At 36.3% G+C, this 24158-nt stretch overlaps 2 protein-coding genes across 2 annotated transcripts; one reads left to right on the top strand and one right to left on the bottom strand.

Annotated features, from left to right (window-relative positions):
* Window positions 1-486: 486 nt before the first annotated feature.
* LOC102588913 (nuclear cap-binding protein subunit 1) lies at window positions 487-23228 on the bottom strand. Its single transcript, XM_006352524.2, has 19 exons — window positions 23054-23228; window positions 22912-22971; window positions 21634-21690; window positions 19377-19448; window positions 18656-18718; window positions 17932-18108; window positions 16662-16793; window positions 14934-15000; window positions 12479-12678; window positions 11960-12030; window positions 11677-11761; window positions 6476-6544; window positions 6232-6350; window positions 5313-5451; window positions 3697-4194; window positions 1784-2083; window positions 1492-1664; window positions 1248-1359; window positions 487-804 (listed from the first exon to the last, which is right to left on the bottom strand). Exons 1-19 carry the CDS (start codon window positions 23135-23137, stop codon window positions 697-699), a joined length of 2586 nt encoding a protein of 861 aa, XP_006352586.1. The 5' UTR covers window positions 23138-23228; the 3' UTR covers window positions 487-696.
* Window positions 7515-9080, top strand: LOC102588593 (uncharacterized). Its single transcript, XM_006352523.2, has 2 exons — window positions 7515-8132; window positions 8755-9080. Exons 1-2 carry the CDS (start codon window positions 7557-7559, stop codon window positions 8944-8946), a joined length of 768 nt encoding a protein of 255 aa, XP_006352585.1. The 5' UTR covers window positions 7515-7556; the 3' UTR covers window positions 8947-9080.
* Window positions 23229-24158: the final 930 nt, after the last annotated feature.

Here is a 24158-nt window from a genome sequence, read left to right as displayed (position 1 = left end):
TGTATCTTATTATGACTATTATTTAGAATGTATCTTATTATGACTATTATTTAGAATGTCTTATCTGACTATCTTTGTTTTATTCTTCTTCAAACCCTACTTCATGGATTACACGGGATAAGTTATTGTATATGATCTCAAATATAGACTAATGTATAGGATAATAAGTCTTTGAAACTATATTAGGCTACGAATAAGTGACACTAAAATGTGACCGATCGATCAATAAAATTAATGAGAAACATAAGAGACTACTCAAATTTATAGCCACACCGTGTACTTGTGGTGCTGTCAGTAATAACGTAGCATCAATTTGCATTGAAACTTAATGGTGTCTGTTTGTGGAGATATGGCCTTCTAATCTTACAAGTACTTTATTTACTTGTAGGCACAGTTTCATACTATGTTATGATTTCATCAAATTAATAAAATTTAGGGTTCTTACATTTGAATGAAGATCCCCAAAAATTCAAAAAATGCAAAGACTTAGGGGTGAATCAGTTTCAATATCATAAAACGAAACAAATTTCTGAATAAAGCACAATTCTTCTTACTACTGCTGTTTGCTTTTGCTCCAATTATTTTTACATTGAACATCTAATCTACATTACAAAATCTATTACTCAAGATACACCAACAAAACAAATCAGGAACAAGCAAAAATAGAAAATAAAAAGAAACTGACGAAGTTATAAATCATTCCTCCAGAGGTCTTCGCAGACCACAGTATATAGCTTTTCGAACCAGAGGATGAATATCTTCAGTTAGTACCTCTGCATCCAACTTCTCAATATGCTGCCATATCTGTACATCACCAAACAAATTAAACAAAGATCAGGATAAGAAATTGTAACAGTTAGGTTGCATGAAGTTGCAGCATGAAAGTAATTCACACTTTAAGTAGGTAGCTGCAGTTTTGGGTTCTTTCAAGTAGTTCAGAGGTTGAACTCCCTCCTATTCGTCACTCTTCATCAAAACTCTAGGCATTTTTCTTTACAAAAATGGGTTATTTTTCACTCTTCCACCACAACTTAGGCACTTTTTCCACAAAAAAAGGGCTCACGCCTCACTTTGGCTGACAAAAGTAGTCGTAGCTGGTATCATCTATGTTACTCGGATCCTCCACAAATACACAGTTTTTGGAGGATCCGACAAACGTCCATCAACACTTTTTAAGAGTCTAAGCAACATAGGCAGAAATAGGTCACATATTGTAATGGCTACATGACAAGTAAATGACTAATTACCTCTGAAGCATATTGCCTAGTGAAGGCCTTGAGGTAACCCAGAGTTGTTAAACACCATTGCTGTTTTTCATCAAGATTATAGCCCTTTCTTTCTCCGCTCCCATTAGGATGGCTGTAACTCGCCCACATAAAAGAGAAAAATAATTTAAAAATCATCAAGGACAAAGGAAACCAGAAGAAAGAACATAAGATAAAATCTCGTCCTAATAGCATCAGAATGAAGAGTAAATAATGGATACACCACCTTTTCTTTGGTCGTTCGTCATCCTTGTCTAACTCCATTACTGAAGAATCTTCAAGGTCAATGGTCATATCATCTGCATGACCAGAGGGCCGCAAGGTTCCATCTCTGGATGCATCATGAAGGGGTTCCGCTAAAGCAGTCAAGAAGCTTTTATACAGTGAAAGAAACAAAGCCTGTAAATATATTTTTGTCAGCACTTGGGCCCTCATTCCAGATCCAAGATATTCAGATATGATACAAGTCGATACAAGTCAATTTTAATTTATCTATATTCATGACCAACATAAAATACCTCAATTTCATCAACTGCTCGAGCAAGAAGAGCTTCCTTTGCTTCTAAAGATTCACGAACAGATACCTCCTCTTCTTTTGCTTTTTCAGCATATGATTTCAGCCGTTTTATTCTTACAGGGTTTTCACCAAGAACAGGTTCCCCATCTATGACACTCAGCTTAGACTCAGCAGATTCTAACTCTTCTCCGGCTCTAGATGCAGCTCTTTCTGCCAAGACAACACTTCTCTCAAGGGATGAAATCTCTTTCCTTAGATCAGAAATCCGATTATACGTCTTACTGACAGCATTCCTGAGGATCTACAGCCACAAAACACTAAATCATGGTTCTTAACTCAAACGAGATCATAACAACACCGGAAGTAGTGTTGGAGAGGGGAAGAAAAGAAACCAGCAATGCAGAGGGAACCCAACGGCGTATCACAATAATCAGGCAAGACAACAAATTACAGGTTTCCATTTTTAGAAAAAGGGAAAAAAAGGGGAAAGGATAAAAACATTGAGCCCAAAGAGTTCCAACTTACAACTCATAAGATTCCCCCACCCCTGTCCCCATACAAATTTGGGGAATTTCCTTTTGCACACCCTAAATACATGGGCAAACCTTATATACACCATAACTTGAAAAATCCATAGCTAATACCCCACAATTTCACCACATAGCAGGTGCATTTATTCCCAAAACTTCTAGTGTCTGAAGGGCTAAAATTTAAAAAATCAGAGAAAAATTCAACAGTTCAAATTTGATCAAATGGCCTAAACCTTTTTCATTTTCTTATTTTTGATCAAGTGGTCTACATCTACTCCACCAACAACATCCCACCCAGCACCTCCACCTACTACCAGCTCCACACCCTTCTCCATACTTTTCTCCCGAGCCTGTACCACCACCCAAACCTGGATCACATCCTCCAATTCAAGAAAAGACAAAATACCTCCAATGTTTTTATTGACATCTATTCACTCTTTCAGACCAGAACCCACATAAACAAATAACCATAGAAATGAATCCAACTGTGAAGACAAAATCAAGATAAGCCTTTTGACCATATTATTTTTCTACTGCAATAGGTGGCATGACTAGACGTAAGAGTGAATCTTCAACATACAATAACAAAAAGAAAGCTTATATCTGTTGTAAGCGTGGGAGGTTCAGACCCAGAAGAGGGGGCGTAACTATTGTAGAGCAAGGAATGGTGGTATATTTCGAAGATGGTTGTTTTATTGGTGGTGGAGGCTGTGACAGGGAGAATCAGATGGAGGAGAAGAGTGGTAGTGGTAGAGATAGGAAGATGGTAATTTTGCAAGAAAACTACTCCCTCTGTCCCAATTTTATATGACTTACTTTCCTTTTTAGTCAGTCCCAAAAAGAATGACACATTTCTATATTAAGTAACTTTTCAACTATAAAATGTCTATTTTACCCTTAATGAAATGATTTACAGCCACACAAATTTCTATCATTCATTTTGGACCACAAGTTTTAAAAGTCTTTCCTTCTTTCTTAAACTCCGTGCCGAGTCAAACTACCTCATATAAAATGGGACGGAGGGAGTAATTTGGATTGTAACTAATAAACTTACGAGCAAGGGAGTGCTTTTTAGATTTTTTTTAAACGTAATGAGGCGTGTCATACACTTCCAAGCTTAAAAGTGTCCAAGGTAAAACCATTGGGTACTTGCTACAAATATATGTGTATAAAGTCGTTCATGTATTGACGGCGTGTAAAAGGAAGATCTGTGCAAGTTGGAGGGGTATGTATTACTTAGACACGAGAGCTTACAAAGCACATCAATGCAAAAGTATGTGGGTAAGTTTTAGAAAGAGAACATACACTGAGTTTTCAAAAGGAGAATGAAAATAAATATGCCTGTAAGTAAATGACTTCGCACTAGTTAAATCAGGTGATTTACCTCCCATGGACTGTCAGAAACATGAAATCGATCAAGATTCAGTGGAGAGAAAACCCATCTCACTATGGCCAAATTAGATATAAGCCGATAACTCATCATCCGGTCAATAGCAACAGCTGTCATTTGAGCACTGTTTTGCCAGTAAGAACTTACTTCCATAATCAGCTTAACTTGTTGATCATCATCAGTACACATCTTTGCAATGACTTGGCCATATCTCTCCAAGACAGTAATCAAATGAGTAAAGCTTTTTGATCCGATGTCGAGAAGTGTTTGAACAACAACTCCAAGGGTAATATCAAACCCATGGGCTGGAAAAACATTTTCTTCTACCCAGGAAATCATATCCCGGGCAGTTTTCCTACCTTTCACCATGTCCTTAAGTTCTAAAGAAAGTGCACGCTCAGTTGGATCAGTACCATCTTCCGCACTATATTTAAATTGTGGTCCACCTCTTGGTGGAAGTAACTCCTCCAAAGCAGGGGCATTCTCAATGCTCTATAGAAAATGAAAGAAAGAAGAAATATATGAATTGCACTAAAAGAAACGCAAGGAAATAGATTATAAAGTCTTCCCAAAAAAAAGGAGACATCACTAACTTATTTCTAGTGTTTACTCCATCTAAAAATTATATAATGATATATAAAGGTAAAATAAAAGATTATATTAAAAATATTTTCTTAGAGAACATGTTCATGTAGTACTTCAATTAGCATCCCGAATAAAAGCAAAAACCTTTAACTTTAACTTACAGTATATCTGCTTCTAAATTGATACTCATAGAAGTAACAATAGTATCACACAGTACACATTATTCATTATTACTTTATGCAATTCAGTCTTAGGATTTATTTGAGCAACCCATTTTATCTTTGAGTTAATCTTGTCCACTTTTGTCTAAATCACCTAAAAGAAATGTTGTAAAATCATGCCAACATCTACCCAAACTCATGCAATATTGCTTTTAGCTATAAACTTCATATGTTTACAGGTTAAACAAAAATGAATATCAAAGCTTGCATATTGACACCCCCACACCCCACCCAAAAAAAGGGAATTTAATACCTAGCAAACTGATTCATTTGTCTTACAGCATTTCAAATTGATTTTAAGCTTTATTGCTTTGAAGAGTGGAGAAACAAAGTTAATGGAAAATTATAAACCATGTGAAAGAAATAATGTGTTTAAATAATATTATAAACCCATTAAGGGAACTTTTTAAGCTTTATTGTATGTCCTCTTTTCTGGCTGATGCAAGTGTTCAAAGTACTCCTCAAATCCACTTATTTTACAGAGAAAACTTGCAGCTTTCCGCCAAGAATGCCAAGGATAAAAATGACAATTCATAGAAGTTAAATAGAAAGAATTGAAGAGAAAAAATATAGATTCATCCTAGCTGTTACAAGTTGGTGAAATTCTTTCAAAACGAAAAATTAATACAATTGCCATGGAAATAACTTAAGTGCCAAACGTTTAACTTGAGATAGGTGGTCATTGGTCAAATATAAGTACAGCACCCCATTAGCGTGTTATAACTCATTTGAGAAACTTTAATGACAAAATTAACTCAAAACCAATCTGCAATAAGCTGGTATTTTCCACTAGTAACCAGATACCTGCTTGATTTTGTCCCAATATGAAAGACGGACTTCCCTTTCCAAAACCTCTTGAACAAACACACGTTGTGGGGCCCATTTTGGGAGATCTAACACATACGCCCATTCTTCCCATGGCCAGATAAATTGAAAGTTTGACCTGCAACACAATTTCAAACAGAGTGATCTCACTGTTTGTACATAAACACGACTCAATTGTTAAAGAGTGTGTCTATCACATCTAAATGCTTAAGTTGTTAGAGAGCATAGTTTTATATATCTAATAATGTCTTCAGCACCCCCCCTCAGACCCTCACTTGTGGGCTTGATTCTTTTTCACGAGTCAAGCACATGGAAATTCTCTTTCTGTTTTTCTGATGGCTGGTGCCTGGTAGTGATACTCGAACCTAGAACCTCTACCTACTCTAATACCATGTTAAAAAATAGATCCTGGGACTAACTAAACACCCTAAGCAAGCTCAAAAGGTGATGACTGCCCAACACTATATAAGGAGATCAATTATCTAACTCGCAACCGATGTGGGACTTCAACACCCCCTTGCACACCCAAGACTGGACATCTAGAGCGTGGATGATATAATATGGGGCATAACATCGAGCAAACCATGAATTGGAATAGATCTAGCAATGTACCATGTTGAACGTGTGATCATTTCATCTAAGATCATCACACACTTAAACATCAAAAAGGTAGAAGGTTGTGGTTAATTCAGAATTAACACCAACAAGAAGTTCATGAACAGACAACCCAGTACCACAAATAAGCTAAAAACACCAATAAGTAGCAATAATATGCCACTTGAGCAACATCAAGTAAACTCTTCATAAAAACAATGAGCCATTACTGGCCTAACTGTTAACAACAAGAGCTTGCTGAGAATAATGGAACATCTCTCACAACTGTAGCATTTCAACTTACAAATGATGTGAGAACCAAAGGATAAGACGTGTCCGGCATTCCATGTCTAGATCTGTTATTTTATCAAAAAGAGCACGGACAGCTCCAGCTATTACCGCCGGGAAGGCCCCTGGCAGAGCCTAAAATGAGAAACACACAACCATGAGGACTAGTTAGTGGAAATTTTGAGCTCCACAGCAGTTGATAGGAATTTTATGAAACATATATGTAATTAGCTTACAATTCTAAGAAGTTAGCGGATTACCTTGCATAAATCAATGATAACCAATGTGTAATATATCGGTCTGAAGGGCGGTTGTGGCAACAAGAGAAGCTGCAAGATTTAAAAGATATCAGGAGAGATGAAGAAGAAGCTCCCGTAAAGTTATCATGCATCAATGATGAAATAAGGAACATCCCAAGGAACAAAAGGTAAACTGAGAACACACACTATCAATAATAAGGTTCCACGACTTCTATGCTGTTAAGGTAATGTAAAACTTAGCCCCTTAAGAGAATAAAATAAATACATGTTCTTCATCCTAACTGTGGGTTAAACTCTGCCAGTCCAGGTGGATGGCAGAGTTAAGGTCTGTAGGTATAAAACCAATAGCCTATAGCAAGTATACCTGCAGCAATTAACTTTTACCAGTTCAAATAAAAAAGGTATTTGTTCAGCAATTTACATATATTTCTCTTCCGAAAGCAATAGATGAGAAAGTCATGGCTATAACAACTAACAAGTATTCATTAATCCAAATGTGCAGCAAATAAAGTTCCAAGCAGATATACTGGACACCAGTGACTAAAATATTCACTATAACTTCCAGAAAGCATAAGAAGGATATCACACTTTGATCCGGTATGAAAAGCATATATATGCACTTGAAATTCAAAATGTTCAGTCCAAAAAAATAATGCATGGGATTATGTGAGTCTTACAGCAATCCTCAAAAAAACAGAAAGAAAACACCATTTTCACCACTTTTATCTTTTAATGTGACTCAAGAGTTCTAAGAATTGGCACACTGTATATGTTGTCAGGGACTCATAGTGTTGATTAATTGTTTTAACTGTCATTGTGACAAGTCTTTAGTGTGGATTGTGTTGAATGAATAGTATTCTTGATAAACAATTATTTGGACCTTGTTGGATATTAATATATTATTTTTATTGAAATAGGTAACTTTAGGATATTAATATATTATATAAGGGAAAAAGGACAAATATACCCCCGAACTATCGAAAAATGGTATGCGTATACCCTTCGTTATACTTTTGAGACACCAAAGTCCTTGCCATCCAAAAAATGGAGCATTTATATAGGGGAAGAGAATTTGAAGATCATGTTCCCAGATCTTTATATATTGAGCCTACAACAGATGGACACTGTGGCACAAGTGTGGAGCCCTCAAGGTTGGGATTTGATCTTTAGGAGGGCTTTAAATGACTGGGAGGTTGATAGAGTAGCAGGATTATTACACACACTAAATGCATTTCCAGGTGTCACTGAAAGTCCTGATACTCCAATCTGGAAAATGCACAAGAAAGGGATTTTTTCTGTGAAGTCTTGTTACTGGAGCTTAAACTCTAATCAGGCTATGGAAATGGAATGGCCTTGGAAACTAATTTGGAAAATCAAGATCCCTCACAAGGTTTCAGGTTTCACTTGGCTGGCAATCAGGAAAGCATGTCTAACCCATGAAGTGATACAAAGAAGAGGTATACAGATTTGCTCAAGGTGTTTCATGTGTGGGGAAGAGGCAGAAGTTAATAGTCACTTATTCTTACACTGCAGAACAGCTGCAAATCTGTGGAACATGTTCTTATGTATACTTGGAGTTAACTGGGTAATGCCCAAGACTACTTTAGAGTTGTTGAGACAGTGGGAAGGAGTGGGCAGAAGAAGAAGATCCAAAGAGGACTACTGGCCATGGAAAATGATCTGGAAAGTTAAGGTGCCCTTCAAGGTGGCCTGTTTTACTTGGCTCTTAGCAAAACAGGCTGTTCTCACGCAGGATAACCGTATGAAGAAGGGCCTCGATTTGTGCTCCAGATGTTTTTTTTGTGAATGTGAGACAGAGACAATAAATCATCTCTTTTTACACTGTAAGGAGACAGTGAAACTTTGGCAAATTTTCATCAATAAAAGGGGCATCAGTTGGTCTATGCCAGGAAACATAAAGGAAGCTTTGGCATGTTGGAATCGGGATGGAAATCAGTCGGGGCACAGGGAGAGATGGAAGATTGTCCCAGCCTGCATTTGGTGGACTATTTGGCTGGAAAGGAATCAAAGATGTTTTGAGAACAAGAGCTGCTCTATGGAGAAGATGAAGCTGAATTGTTTAGCTCTTTTCTATTTTTGGTGTAAACATGAATATCCTCATGAAGATGAGGATATCACTAGTATGTTAGAGTCCTTAAGGAGTTCATAGGAAAACAACATCACTTTTGTATTTCTGATTGTAAGTATTACTGGAATACGTCCTGAGTATTCCTGTGTTTATAATACAAGTTACCTTTTCAAAAAAAAAAAAAAAAGAGGACTGGTGGAAATGCATCCCAGCCTGCATCTGGTGGACATTGTGGAAGGAAAGAAATGAAAGATCACATGATGGGAAACTTAACAGCACTCAGAAAATCAAGATGAATAGCTTGAGCCTGCTGTATTTTTGGTGTAAACAGGATTTGGTGGGGGAGGTAGATAGCTTAGTGGATTTTAAAGCTCAATTGTAAAGTTTTGGCCAGTTTTTGGCTTTTGAAATTACCCCCCGGGGGCTGTAAATCCCACCTCATCAGGCTTTGCTGATGAGTTTTGATGTGAATATAAAGTTACCTTATCAAAAAAAAATGGAGCATTTATATCCTTCAAACTAACAGACGGACATGTGGCACCATCTTGTGCATCTACCCAATTATTCACTTAATTTAAACCCACCCAAATTAAAAAGACCCACCCAAATAATTATCTAACCCACCCACTCACTAACACCCTAATACTACACCCAAACTACTACTCTTATCCTTCTTCATATAGCCACCATATCCTCCTCCTTCCTCCATACTTGCATCCTCCATTGTTGTTCAACCAAGCAAAAAGAAAAACGCCTTCATCACTGAGTTCTCTTTCTCCTACTGAAAACCCACATCTCCATTCCCTTTTGGAATCATCTCGTCCTTTTTTCCGCGGAGAATTCAAATCAATCGACAAAGATCTTCCCAACCTTATCGCCGTTTGACGTTCATCGGCGCCAACGAGTGCTGGTACAAACACGACAGCTTTCTTGACCACTTAATTTATATCTACAAAATTCTCAAAATCTGGAAAGCCCCAAATTTTGTTTGTCTTTGTGGTCTTCTCCATTCGGCTTATTCTAATTCATATGTAAATCTGGCTATATTCGATCCGTCTACTGGCCGTGAAAATTGTGTATCTATTCTACGGTTCTTCAGGACTAAGTAAACCCAAGAAACATCTTTTTTACAAAATTTCAATAAAAAATCAAACAAATAAACTAATCTGAAGTAACACGCTATCTCATCCAACAAAAAGAGCAGAGCACATAAAAGCTGGAAACTTTATCCAAATTGTGTGTATAAATCAGTATATGAACTACACAATTCAATCGGAGATTGTTTGGGTGCAGGAGCGACAGAGGTTACGGGAGAGAAAGGAGAGCCAATTGGAGAGAAACTCCGAGGCAATTTGGAGTTCATTTTGGAGTTGTAATTAAGCAGGAAGGATCGTCCTTCTGAGTTCGCTGGTGGTCGGACATGGCGACGAGTCAACTAGATGAACTGAAGTCGAGTGAATGATTAATTTGAGAATACGTGTGGTTAGGGTTTGTTAATTCGGGTCTTAAGTGGGTTAGGATATAATTGGGTGGGTTTTTAGTTTTTGAGTAAAAAAAAAAAAAAAAATCAAGTAAATTACTGAGATGGTGCCACATGTCCGTCCGTTAGTGTGAAGGATATAAGTGCTCCACTTTTTGGATGGCAAGGACTTTGGTGTCTCAAAAGTATAACGAAGGGTATACGCATACCATTTTCGATAGTTCAAGGGTATATTTGTCCTTTTTCCCATTATATAATGATAAAATTCCTGTGTAGAGTGTATTTGTGTATCTAAAGTGGCTGGTCGAGGATCTTACTGGGTTATTTTTACGTATAACTAACTACTTACCTTCATGTCCATGCAGATGTTTTTTTAGAAAGACTAATTTTTTCACTTTTGTAACGGTAGGGGTATATGTGAGCCATTTTTGTAATGGTAGGGGTATATGTGAACCACTTTTATAACGAGGGGCATATTATCTCTAAATGGCAAAGATGAGGGGTATGTCCATGCATATGTTGTTATTGAGGATGAAGCTAGAAGCAGATGAGTTCGTTAGAGTTGATCCAGTTGTTGAGGTGAACCTCCAGATTGTTCAAGGAGGCTCCCAAAAAGGAGTTATACCATTTGTTTATAACTGCACACCGACTTTGAGTCTCTCTGTAATTTTTTAGATGCTCCATGGTCTAGTGTGGGATCTTGGGCTAGAGTTTTGTTCCTTCATTTTATTATTATTATTCGTAAATACATATGGAACAATTGGGATCATTAATTATTCGTATTTAATTATTGGAGTATTGAAACTTGCATTTATTTTGATTGAGTCTTGACTAAATGTTAAGTGCATGGTATGAACTGGTTCGCCTAGCGGGTAGTGCTAGTTGGGTGCCAGTCGCGTATAAGGGGTATTTTGGGACATGAAATACCCCTTGGAACTAGTTGAGGTGCACGGAGTTGGCAGTCATCTCTGTTGCTATTCTTTTTATTGTGATGGAGGCACTAGTTTTCTTGTAGGGTTTTGTGCAGGTGAGCAGAAGAGGAGGAAGAATGGTTATATCGCAATTATTTGTTAATGAACCATGAGTTTCTTGTGTACCATAGGTAAGAAAGCCTCAATATTTGTTTAGGACATTAATTTGGATCAAAGTGGTGCAAGACTTAACATTTATATACAAAACCAGTTGAAATGTGTGAAATATTCATGAATTAGCAAGCATACGGAGAGGAAGATGATTGCATTACCGGTTATTTATCTGGGTTTGTCACTAGGGAGAAAATTCAGGAGTTACCTATATATATATAAGAGTCTGTTTGGATGGGCTTATAGCTTATGGCTTACAAGTATAATGCATAAGTTAGGAATCTTAACCTATGCTTTTAGCTTAAAAACACTTCTTTATCTTATACAAACACTACAAAAATGCTTAAAAGTTATTCTGGCTTAAAAGCACCTAAAATAAGCAAATCCAAACAGGTTCTAAAAGGGAGGGAGAGGGGGGATAGGGAGTCTAGGAGCTATGGCAATAAGTGACCAAGAAAGGAAGGAAAATAGCATTGCTGAAGTTTAATATTCTCTAATACCACCACCTACAACAAATCTTTATTCTATAAGCAACCGCAACAGTTCTTACCTGAGAGAATATTGTCTCAGCCATAAGATATTCATATCTGAACGGTACAGGCAGCCCAACCATGTACGCAGCACATTCCTTTCGACTAGCTTGCACCAACCGAAAAGAAAAGGAATAAGAAAAATCATTGAGTTCAGCATATACTACAAAAGCACATAGCAACTAGGTACAGCATATATACACAAGCGCACCTCTAACCTTAAACGCTACACCCAAACACAATGAACTGAAACAGAAACCCTACTTAAAATTAGTGGAACCAAAATTGGGAAAGTTAACAAACCATCCATTCAAGAAGAAAAGCACATCCAACAAATACTCTTCCACGACAAAGCGATCAATGGGTTGAAGATCCTGCCATTCAAAACAAAAATAGAAGGCAAGATCAGCAAGTAGAAATAACAAGTAAGAGTAACGCATCCCCAAAAATTAAGTTCAGCCCTTGAACAATGTATCCTCAGCAGCCAAGCTGTTCATAGAAACCAACTAGTGTTGACTAAACTCCAACATGCAGGCTCTATAGCTGTAAGGCCAAGTAAATCCCTTCAATCACACAATATACACTGATACATTGCAACAATTGGAGGAAGATTTCCTGAGAGGAGGATGAAAGAGGGAGGGGAGATTCTAGGGAGAACTGGCAGGCACAAACAACAAGACTAAAAATACAACAAAATAAGAACATACTCCATATCTAACACACCTGGATACATGCAAATCGAAACCTCTATCAATGGATCAGCCACCATGTTTTCCTATGCTAGGATCAATTCAATTATCAAAACATAAACTAATCAATTACCTCAGTTTTATTTGAAGGAAATATATTTAGCCTCCTTATCCTTTGAGGATATTTTAACTCAGCTTCGTGCTTTTGTCTACCGAAGGCAATTCCAGATAAAGCTCCGGGAGGACCTGGTTGCTCAGGGCAGCTTACTGGAGATAAATCATGAGACTTACCAGCAACCAGCTGTGCCTCAAAAGATAGGTGCAGTCTGGGAACTAGTTTTTTTCCAAATAAAAAAGAAATGAACTTCAAGACAAGATAAAATGCCACACTTTTAACATTAAATTAAAAATGGGAAAGAGAAAAACGAATTGCAAAGACATGCATAAAGAGAAAGGCGCTCAAAACAGTCCAGAAATGCAGAAGACAAAGTTCACACTTGACTTTAAAAAGTCAAATTGCACAATCAAGGAAAAACAATAGCCTAGTATCGGTTTCAAGTCCATCTCTCCAATTTTTTAAAAGAATAAACTTGAAACTCCATACAAGAACCAAATTGCAATCAAAAACCTATTTGGTACAAAAAATTGATCATTCATGTTCACATCCATTTCAGAGAAACTGTTCACTTTCAGCTTCTTGGCATAAACTAAAGGTGAGAAGAGGAAAGGCAGATAAAAAACTAACTTCTTCAGGTGAAATCTAGAACAAGTAACAGGCTACTGTCAGGCAGACAATAGATAGTGCTATAACAAACTTGTTTATCATGTCCAAACTCTTGAATGAAAAAAGAGATCAAAGGAAGTGATGTCCTCTGAACTAAAGAAGAGAAAGATCTAAAAGGATCAAACTACCAAATCACTAGAACCTTCCTCTTCAAGTGGGCTTAACACTCACTAACGCTATTGATCAGTTATTCCATTAGATCTTTATTCAGCATAATTCATGTTTCATATCACTTCAATTACAACTTTATCAGAGAAACACTCAAGGCTACATACAATTCATATTTGTCTCATTTTAGAAATGAAAAGCTATATAACAGAGGTATATGCAAATTTTATCCACAGTTAGTTGGAAGCCAATGTAACCACCACTATCAAATTCATCTAGCACAATACTAGAACTTCCATTAACTTAATATATACAAACTCTAGACTACATACAAGTAAATATAAGAAATTTCCTATTTAAGTAACAGAAAGTGTGAAAATCAAGTTATATGCAATTTTTATCCACAGTTAGTTGAAAACCACTAACATCAAATTATTAGCATAATACTAGAACTTCCATTAATGATTAATCTGATAAAGCACTAATTGACAAGGCATGACCTACCAAACAATCAAGGGAACATAGTATCAAATTTAATTGAAAGAAGGAATAAGGATTGGATAATTACCCCTATTCACAAAATTTTACATTTTTCCCTAGGTGACGGGAGTAGGGGTACATGTGAACCAAGGTTATACAGCAAGCTACTTGGTCATAGCTTGGCCCAGCTACCAACCCCAAGCTCAAGAAGGCCCAAATATGAATGTAACAGGAGCTAAACCCCCACTGTAAAGAAATTCACCTTGTAGCTAACTCAATCTCAAAAACTAGCACATGAAGTGAGGACTGTCCATGACATATAAGGAGACAAATACAATAACATATTCCCTCACCAATGTGAGACATTCTAACACCCATAATATGCTCAAAAGGCTCACAAAACCAATCTAGGCCTCGTCTACTCTGTTTCTAATATAATGTTCCAATCCTACTTGATCTTCATACTCAAAAAAAGTAAAAGAATCAGTAGATATGCAGCAGATGTTGGGGTTCAGTTACCTCGAAAATGAATATCAATAAATATATTGAAGGAGGTGAGTAGCAATGTTAAAATTGTCTCTGTGTGACCCGCGAGTCACGGTTCTTGTCCCAGGGTAAGTTGCCTACATCACAATCCCTTGGGATGCTGCCTTTTCCTGGAAGTTGTGCGAACACGGGATGTTTCGTGCACTGAACTACCTTTTTAGGTGTGTAGAAGAAATTTCAAGACTGAAATCCTAACGTCTCCTCTCAAGACCAAATCATAATCTCTCCTTTCAACAGAAAGAAAATTATAATATCTATCCAAGAGTTAACCCAAAGTCCTCTCATCTCATAGGATTAGGACAGCAATCACTGGCCATTTGGCTTCCAATCTACGGAAAACACATCTCTCAAACACGATATTCTGCTCCATCAAAGATGGTTTCTCAGCTTAGCTCATTTTACATGCCTAGAGGAGTTTAAAGGTATGGTTGTTAATTTGTTATTTAAGGAAAAATAGCAATGGATGATTCATCGCCATTAATTTTCCCACCCATTCTTAACTTTACCATTCTCAAAAAAAATAAAAAAATCCCACCCATTCTTAGGCGAGTGCTTTGCCTTCTTTGGAGCAGACAAAAGACAGTTTTTCTTTATTAATAGAGGAAAAATTTGTAATGTTGACAGAGGAAAGGATTAAAACAAATTTAAGATAAATAAGAAGTAAGAATACCACTATCAAGTTTCCACCCTCTATTAGAAAGATCTTGAACTCGAGACCACAAGTCCTCCAAGAAATCCTGTAGATCAAATATCTCAACTCTTAATAGTACAAACATTGCAACATAGGCATATAAATGATGAGGAAGGATTGGGGGGTGCAACAAACTACTTTGATTGAAGAGCACCTGGAGAATCTCACATGTTAAGCAATTTCTATCACTCGAGTCCATCCAATGATAATATGAGAAAAACCATCAAGAACCACAAAGGAAGCTATCTGTGTTATATGCTAGGAAGTAGAGACACCAAACCCAAGGCAACACATTGATTCAAGTTGTACTCAAACTGGCCACTGACAACAATCAGCCACCACGTCATACACATTCAATCATGCTCTTTTTCAGTAATTTCCTTTTCAGATAACCACCACGTCATACACATTCAATCATGCTCTTTTTCAGTAATTTCCTTTTCAGATAACCACCACGTCATACACATTCAATCATGCTCTTTTTCAGTAATTTCCTTTTCAGATAACCACCACGTCATACACATTCAATCATGCTCTTTTTCAGTAATTTCCTTTTCAGATAACCACCACGTCATACACATTCAATCATGCTCTTTTTCAGTAATTTCCTTTTCAGATAACCACCACGTCATACACATTCAATCATGCTCTTTTTCAGTAATTTCCTTTTCAGATAACCACCACGTCATACACATTCAATCATGCTCTTTTTCAGTAATTTCCTTTTCAGATAACCACCACGTCATACACATTCAATCATGCTCTTTTTCAGTAATTTCCTTTTCAGATAACCACCACGTCATACACATTCAATCATGCTCTTTTTCAGTAATTTCCTTTTCAGATAACCACCACGTCATACACATTCAATCATGCTCTTTTTCAGTAATTTCCTTTTCAGATAACCACCACGTCATACACATTCAATCATGCTCTTTTTCAGTAATTTCCTTTTCAGATAACAGTGTCAATCCAGTGCACACCACTAGGGCATGGTTCCAAAGTTCACACTTTCTATCCTTCAATTCATTGTTTTTTCTTTAATTGTTTGCTTTGGAAGAAGGAAAAGGTAATTTATTTTCAAAACCACTTGTGAACACCAATGAGTCACATTCGCAAAGTTTTCACCTTATTCCTAAGTTCTTTTCTTTAGAAAGACATGAGAAGGTGATTTATTTTCAAGAGGATAACAGGGTTTTATTCATAAGTAGTGAAGCTAGTATGAAAACATTCACAGTTCCTGCATTTTTTAAATCCCAAATAGAAAAGATTTACAACAAGGCATCATCACTTTGTCCAATAAAGTAGCTTTTGGATCAATCATTTTAGAGAAGGGCAGAAGACTCATTTAGTTTGGCCAATTCATAGAGGAAGAGTTGATTGCGGTGGGGATATGTTGAAAGGGTTCATATTTGCTTAAAGTAAGTAAAACGAAATTGAAGCAGAAACTACAGAAGAAGATGAAATAAAGAATTTACATATTTATATTGATGCTGATAATTGTTTTCGTTTGAGGGACAAGCATATAGATAATAAATTCATCACCCACTAATCTTGAACTCTTGTCTCTATGATACTATTGCCATGATTGAAAACATAGGCTGTATGATGTTGAAGGTCTTTAAAGAAAGAAAAATAAAACAGACAGTGCAAAGACACAAGCTAGTATAACATAAAGAGATTTTCACATCTATTACAAATATATACCTTCTCATTGACAACATTATTGGTTTCTTCAATATCCTCAAAGGCAGAAACCCCAACGTCAGACACACGTCTTCGAATACTTAAATAGGCTTCTACTCCAACCATAACCCTTTCAATCTCCTCAGGAACTTGCTGAAAATCGACATGAGAGGTAGGTAATTCAGCGTTAGCTGAGAAAGATGAAGTAAATGAGAAGAAAGCAAACATATGATTTAGTAAAGGAATAGAAGAAATTGGCACATTACACAACTAAAAGAGAACCACAAATACAACCAGAAAATTTATACAGACGTCTAAAATACATAAATTCCCTGTGAATGCACAAAAACAAAAATGGTTGACAATCTTCAAGACACTTTGACTTACTCCTCAGGCTTAAGTCTTCGTAACAAAAAAATAATTTGCCGGAAAGAACTAAGCAAAAGACAATGAAATAATACAAAAACTCCCGGTTTTTGGTCTAGTGGTAAGAGCACACGCATGATTTGTGAATTAGGCAAGTGTCATGGTTCAAAACCTGTAACAGATAAAAGTGGAGAAGCAAGGAGGGGCAGGCTCATTATCCACCGAGTTTTGAACTGTGCACCACTGACCTTGGGGATATCTCAGCTATCATCAAAATAGTAATAATAATACCAACAGTAATAAAAATAATAATAATAAGAATAATAACAATAAGAAGAAGAAGAACAACAACCACAACACCAATAATAATAATATACAAAATAAGCTGAGGCATAAGCCTTAAAGCCTTCATGATCGTGCCTTCAGGCATCTACAAGTATGCAGCAATATAACCCTAATTCAATGTGTAATAAAATCTTTACTATTTCCAAAAAAAAAATGTATGTGTGATGAACTTACAAGTGTAAGCAACAGAAATAGAAATATATTCCCACACTTCACACCTTTTAACAGATGTCTTAACTTTGAGATCAATCAAGTAAGCCTCAATCTCAATCTACTTGGGATACTGCCATAAATCTTTTACCTAACTCCTTTTATGGATAAAGTTCCCTAGTTCCTATTCATATTGCCAATCTGCCAACCCCAATATGTGCAGTTCAAGCTTAGTTACAATTTTGGGTACAGTAAACCAGCAAAGAGGCTTTGCTATGATGAATCTCTAAGATCCATATTTTTTCCTCCCCGCCTCGTGAAAGAAAAGAAAATAACCAGAAAAAGTACAAGCAGGAAAAAATAAACTTGTCACCCAATTGCAGGCAAGAATTGTAAAGATTTGGCATTTTGATCAAGTGCATATTATTACCTCAACAAGTTCAGCACCACCCCAAGGAAGGCACGATAAAATACAAGTAATATAGAAGTCAGCACGTGCTTGCCAAGAGGGAATTCCTTTTTCTTCGTCCACAGTAGTCGCTGCTGATGATAATAAACTTTCAAAAATAACCACTAATGCACTCGGTTGGATAACTTTGCTGCACATCTAACAACACAAACAATATATTAACTTCACTAACAACTACCAATTAACTCGCGACATCAGATCATACTCAAAATTGTCTGTGAGGATACAAGTAAATGTTATGCAAGGTTTCAGGTTAAGCAGAAACTGGGTAAAGAAGTGAATGAACTCAATTTGATGTTAATAATCTCATGGGCGACTCTAATCCAAAAAGAAAAAGGTCACTTTGATGTTCGAATGTCGCACTCAATCCTAAAATCATAACAAAGTTACAGGATGCAAATTATGGTTATGAATGAACTTGGTCTTGACGAATGTTCTGAATGCTTGGATAATTTCACCCACAAAGATCGGAATCATAGATGATAAAACTTTGGTAAATGTACTTTACGCATAATTACATTCTTTACCAAATATCTCCATACCTTAACCAAAAGGCTACCAAACACCCTGCTCTCAGACCACTTAGTTTTCAAACTCAATAAAGATCACAATAGAAAAACTTTAGAGGACTCTTAGTTGGAGTATAACATCAGAGCAGCAAAAGTAGCAGATTCCTGGAACATACCAAAACAGTCAAAAACCTCATCAATATACGAATCTTGTTGCACTGTCCAGTCTCCAACGCATCCTGAAACGAAGGGAAAACAGCAATTGTCAAAAGGACACCTCATCCAGAGTAATACAAACCCATGATACAAATTTGACTGCAAAATTAACATTGATGGAACTTCCTTTAACTCCTCTCACACCACTTCTTCAACAAAGAAGATGGAAATACCAAAAGCATATAAGCAAAAAGACTCTCTAAGCTCAAAACTAGGGGTAACCCAGTAGCTTTTACCCATACACTGTATATGTATTAAAACATCCACTAAAAATGTATAAATATTTAATTCTGAACCCAGTTATCATCGTGAATCAATTTGAGATTACTAAAGGAACTCAAAGATTGCATATCCTGGATATGCCTTTGTGTACCATATTCTAAATATTTAAGCACCATTTTGCTACATTATTAGTGAAACAGCAAGAAGAAAATTAAACAAATGAATCTAGATGTGTCTGGCAAGTTGATTTTTATAGTGTAAAAAAACAATAATGTAGCAGATAACCCCAGGGTAACAAGACTTAAGCTGTATGCAATAACAGATATGGAGTTTAAAGATGCAAAATCAAGATAAGTGTCACTTTCATTTATTACAAAAAATAATCTTCTTCCAAAAAAAAAAAAGGCAAGACCACTATTCCCAATGCTCAAGAATAACCAAATATTGGAGCTTGCTGACCTGTAAATTAATTTGAGTGCTCTCCACTAATTTACTGACAAATTCCTCGTTTTCCAAATTCAAAAGGCCTATCTGCAGATGGACAGAAGTGGTAAATGCAGAGAGGAGGAGGGAAAAGAAAATAACAGAACATTTATAAAAAAAGTAAAAAGGAAACACAAGAACAATTACTAAGCGAAAATAATAACCATGAAATGCAAAATATCCCAATAAATGAATTGATAGTGCAATTAACCAAATATACCCCACCCAAAGCTACTTAAGTCAATTGTATGAATCTTATATATCCTTTTAACTCTACTTGAAAACCATCTCTTTCCCACACCCAATAATCTTGACTTGTAAGACAACTAAGGGGAATCATAATACAAGTAGTTCTTTAAATTTCAAATAGCCCTACACTGAATAAAAATATAGACTCCTGCTCAGCACAAGCCCTGATGTGAGAGTAGCCAAATAAATAAATAAACCTATACAGATTCTTTGTAGATAAGAAATATAGTAATAAAACTAGTACCAAGGTGTTTTCTATGCAATGAGACAAATGAGACCAACAGCCATCTTTTTCTACACTGTAGAGTCACAGGTCAACTATGGTCTCTGTTTTTGAGGCTCACTGGTAACAGCTGGACGATGCCAGAACATACTGCTGACCTGTTGAGTTGCTGGATCAGGAGAGGAGGCAGTAAAAGCCAAAAAAAGTGGTGGAGAATTATTCCAGCTTGCATCTGGTGGTCAGTATGGAAGGAAAGAAATGGAAGATGCTATGAGAACAAATAAAACTCCATACAGAAAGTCAAGGAAAATTGCATTGCCTATTTGTATTTTTGGTGTAAACAGGAATGTATAGAGGAGGTAGAGCAACTAGTAGATATGTTAGGATCTTTGTAATTAGCCTTCCTAGACCCTCTATGTACGAATTTTTGGAGGTCACCAGCATATCCTTACTGCTGAGGAATACAACATTACTAATTTAAAAATAAAAATAAAAATATAGTAATAAAACATAAAGATTGCCTAGGGAAATAAGGGCTAAGGCAACATGGTAATCGTGATGGTGGGGGTCCGATCCCCACCAAGCTTCCGCCTAGATGGAGGGGGCCAATCCCCCACCTTGTGATCCCCTCATTCATATTTGAAGGGAAAAAAGGTAACTGACACTAACATTGAGTGTGGTACTAGATCATATTTTCCCTTTCAGGAGGAGGAGGCGGAATCAGAATGGAGGCTTAGATTGGGGGATTTAGAATTTAATCAAATAGGGGAAGAGAAGAGGGGTGACTAGAAAGAGTGATGGAGAAGAGGAGGTGAAGGAGGTGATTGACAGTTATACGGGAGATAAAGCTCTGGACCTGATTGTTTCACTCTAGCATTCATTCAGCAGTTCTGGGATATTGTAAAGGACGAGGGTTGAAGAACATTCACGCCTTCCACGTTACGGTGGGACTTCTAGGAAAGTGTATATGTGGCAAGAAATTCTATACATGTTAGGGAAATTGAATCTATGACAAGGCACTTCTAGGAAAGTGGTTATAGAGATTTGGGGTAGAGGTAAATGCTCTTTGGAGAAATTACGGAGAAGTATGGGGCTTTGGAGGGGGGTTGGAGGACTAAACATGCCCCACTCCCCAACGGTTGTGGCCTATGGAGGACTATTTTAAAAGGACAGCAAGAGTTCAACGGGAAAATATTTTTTGGGTGGGTGAGGGGAGTAGGGTGAGTTTTTGGGGTCATAGGTAGTGTGGAAACAGTACTTTGAGACTCACTTCCCCTAACATGTATACAATTTCTTGCCAAAAAAAGATGTTGATTATCTAATTATGCATAGAATTCCTTGCCAAAACAATACTTCTAGTATACGGTCTAGTTAACGCCCTTTTGTTAATAATATTCTTACTTCATTAAAAAATCATATTTTCCCATTGAATCATTCTCCTGATTCATCTACAGTGTGTCTATTCCTGATTCGCAGAATCAAAATATATATTTCTAAAAGAACCGTGAGGCTTGCTGGAAAAATGTTTCGATAACTGTATCAGCTGCACATTTTTCTTGAGCTTCAACCGTGAAATGCTGAACCAATGTTGCTTTTAAGAATATAGATTAATTGACTATCAATTGTCTATGTATGGCATCACCGCATATACATTCATAAGTATGTGAAGAAGATAGTCAAGAGGATAAAAATAAGGATCAAGAAGAAAAAACATGGCTAAACAGAACTCAAACTAGAAAAGAGCGATGTATGATAACTTACCAGTGTTCCATACAGAGGTATCTTGTGAGGCAATTGCTCAGCACACTGGAGAAGGAACTGCCAAGGTATAGGGAAATAAAGTACATAATTCAGCATACAATTCAATAGTATAACACTAAGCCTCCTTGTAAGCACAAATTGGATAACTCTTGATTAATGATGGCAATAGTGCAAAGCTTTTACTGTAAGGGAACTCTAAGGCAATGATAGGTTGGAGAGGGGGATGACTCTTCAATAAAGTGAGTAATGGGACACATTTAAGAGAGCCAGAAAGCCGAAATCTACAACTACATTATATATATACACCCCAATGAAAAGACAATGCCAAAAACACTGCATTATAAAGACAGATATGCCAATAAAATTATCAGAACTAAATTTTTTGTTTGATAGGTAAAAAGTATCCATTTGAAATTTATCAGAACTAGTAGATCTGCCAAGTTGGGGACGAGTTGGCAATTTTATAAGTTTAGTTTATCACACATAAGAAACTAATCCGAAGTTTTGTTTTTATTTTAATGAAGAAGATGCTTAAATTTTGAAACCAGGCATTCTGAAACGCAATTGCTCTAAATATATTGAAGCAGTGACTCTGGACCTCATCTGCAGTTTCAGTAGCATTGAATCCAACTTCCACATTTTTACATCAATATCTAACTATTATTTGACCCAATGATAACCAACAGGTTAATAGCCTTCCATCTGAGCAAGAACATTTCACATATAACACGCCTATGGAGAAGGAACTAAAAGTTCATGCGTACATCTCTTTTGGGACACATAGACAATTTTCTTTTTCTTTTCTAAGGTCACATCATATTTGGTCATAATGCGAAGGAGAAACCTTTTCGAACTCCCGTCTCACTCTACCAACATGTCGTCTAAAGTAAAGTGTTGATTACCAGTTACCACAATATTTGCCCCATGCTCAATTTAATTCATTAAGTGAAATTACAAAGGGGAAAAGGAAATGAGTCTGGAAACTAGGATCGTGCTTCATACATACACAACAACAACAACAATAATCCAGAAAAAGCAGTCGTCCTCAGGGCTTTGGTTGAGTAGTAAGAACACAAAAAGTGAAGTATGGGTTAGGTGCATCTCACTCGCTCTTCTAAGTGGGAGCAGGGTGAAGCAGTGTGCTCATACTTTCTAACCTGTGAGCACAATTGGGGTTGAGCCAATTAACTCACATGAGCTTTCTCAATACCAAAAACAAAAACAACAGTGAGTAATAGAGGTAACGAGGAGTATTAACAAACAGGATAATGTTCTTACTGGAAAAACATCGTCCCCAGAATGCTCTATTTCTCGGCGAACCAAACTATGGCATGCATCCTGCAATACCAAAAAAAGGATGAGAATTTCAAACCGTTTGAATTGGGAAATCCGTTACAACATAGAAGACGGATGTACTGACTATTTGATCTTTGAAATCTGCATTTCCGGCGTACTCGGGGCACTTCTCGCCGAGTCGCAAGAGCAAGCTCCGCCAACTACTCATTCCTTTTTTCTTACAAGCAAATTACAGCAGCGAGGACTGAACTGATGCAACGAAGAAGAAGAAGAAGAAGGAGGGCAGGGTTTTGCACTCTTCACTGGGCTTGACTCCACTTATATACCTCTTATAACAACAGACCCGACCCGATTCAAATCAAAGTCCAAAATATTTAGGGCTTGTTTGGTTCACCAACAAAATTTATGATACTTGTCATTTGGTAGGATATATAAAAATAGTGTTGAGTATGGTGTATTAGTAATGCTGACGTGTTTATATTAGTTATATTGAGATTATTTATTATGCCGTATTTGGTTTGATGTATTAGAAAAAAATATACATAACATAATTTTTTCTTAAAATATCCTCCATAAATATGGTGAAAAAGATGTGGTTGAGGGATAATTGTGTCTTTAATCATGCTAATGCATGTATTAAAATTCCTTGCATATAATATTACACACATCTCAATTCTCAATAAATAACTAATGCATGCATTAGCTATACATAGATTGAAAAATGTACCAAACAAGATACTAGTAATATACATAATTAATGCGTACATTATTTTTTCTAATACACTTTATCAAATCATCCCTTGAAATTTTTATAAAAATCGATCATGTTGTGAAGCTCAACATGTTTTAAAGACCAATAAAGAATTGATCATTCATAATATTTATTATATCTTTTCTATTTATTGATAGTAAATTTGTCAATATTATTTAATTTGTGATGTGTTTCTGGACTTCATCAACCAAATTAATAATTTTTATATACATTTACCTATCATGATTGATTAATTGTAATATTATTATCATAGTGAAAATGAACCGCCTATGTAGTTGACTTAAATATGATAGGAATAGGTCCTTAGTTGATTGTCTTATATTAATGATTTAAAAATAAAAAATAAATAAAAAAGATTGAACAAGAATTAAAATATCTATTAACACTACAAACTTATTGATACGACATAAATAAATTAGCCATATTTATATCAAATAACTAGCGATAAATACACATA

Source organism: Solanum tuberosum, unplaced genomic scaffold (genome assembly GCF_000226075.1).
Source record: "Solanum tuberosum cultivar DM 1-3 516 R44 unplaced genomic scaffold, SolTub_3.0 scf00149, whole genome shotgun sequence".
Taxonomy (NCBI): domain Eukaryota; kingdom Viridiplantae; phylum Streptophyta; class Magnoliopsida; order Solanales; family Solanaceae; genus Solanum; species Solanum tuberosum.
Note: the sequence above shows the minus strand (reverse complement) of the source record. Positions and strands in the feature narration are given on the sequence as shown.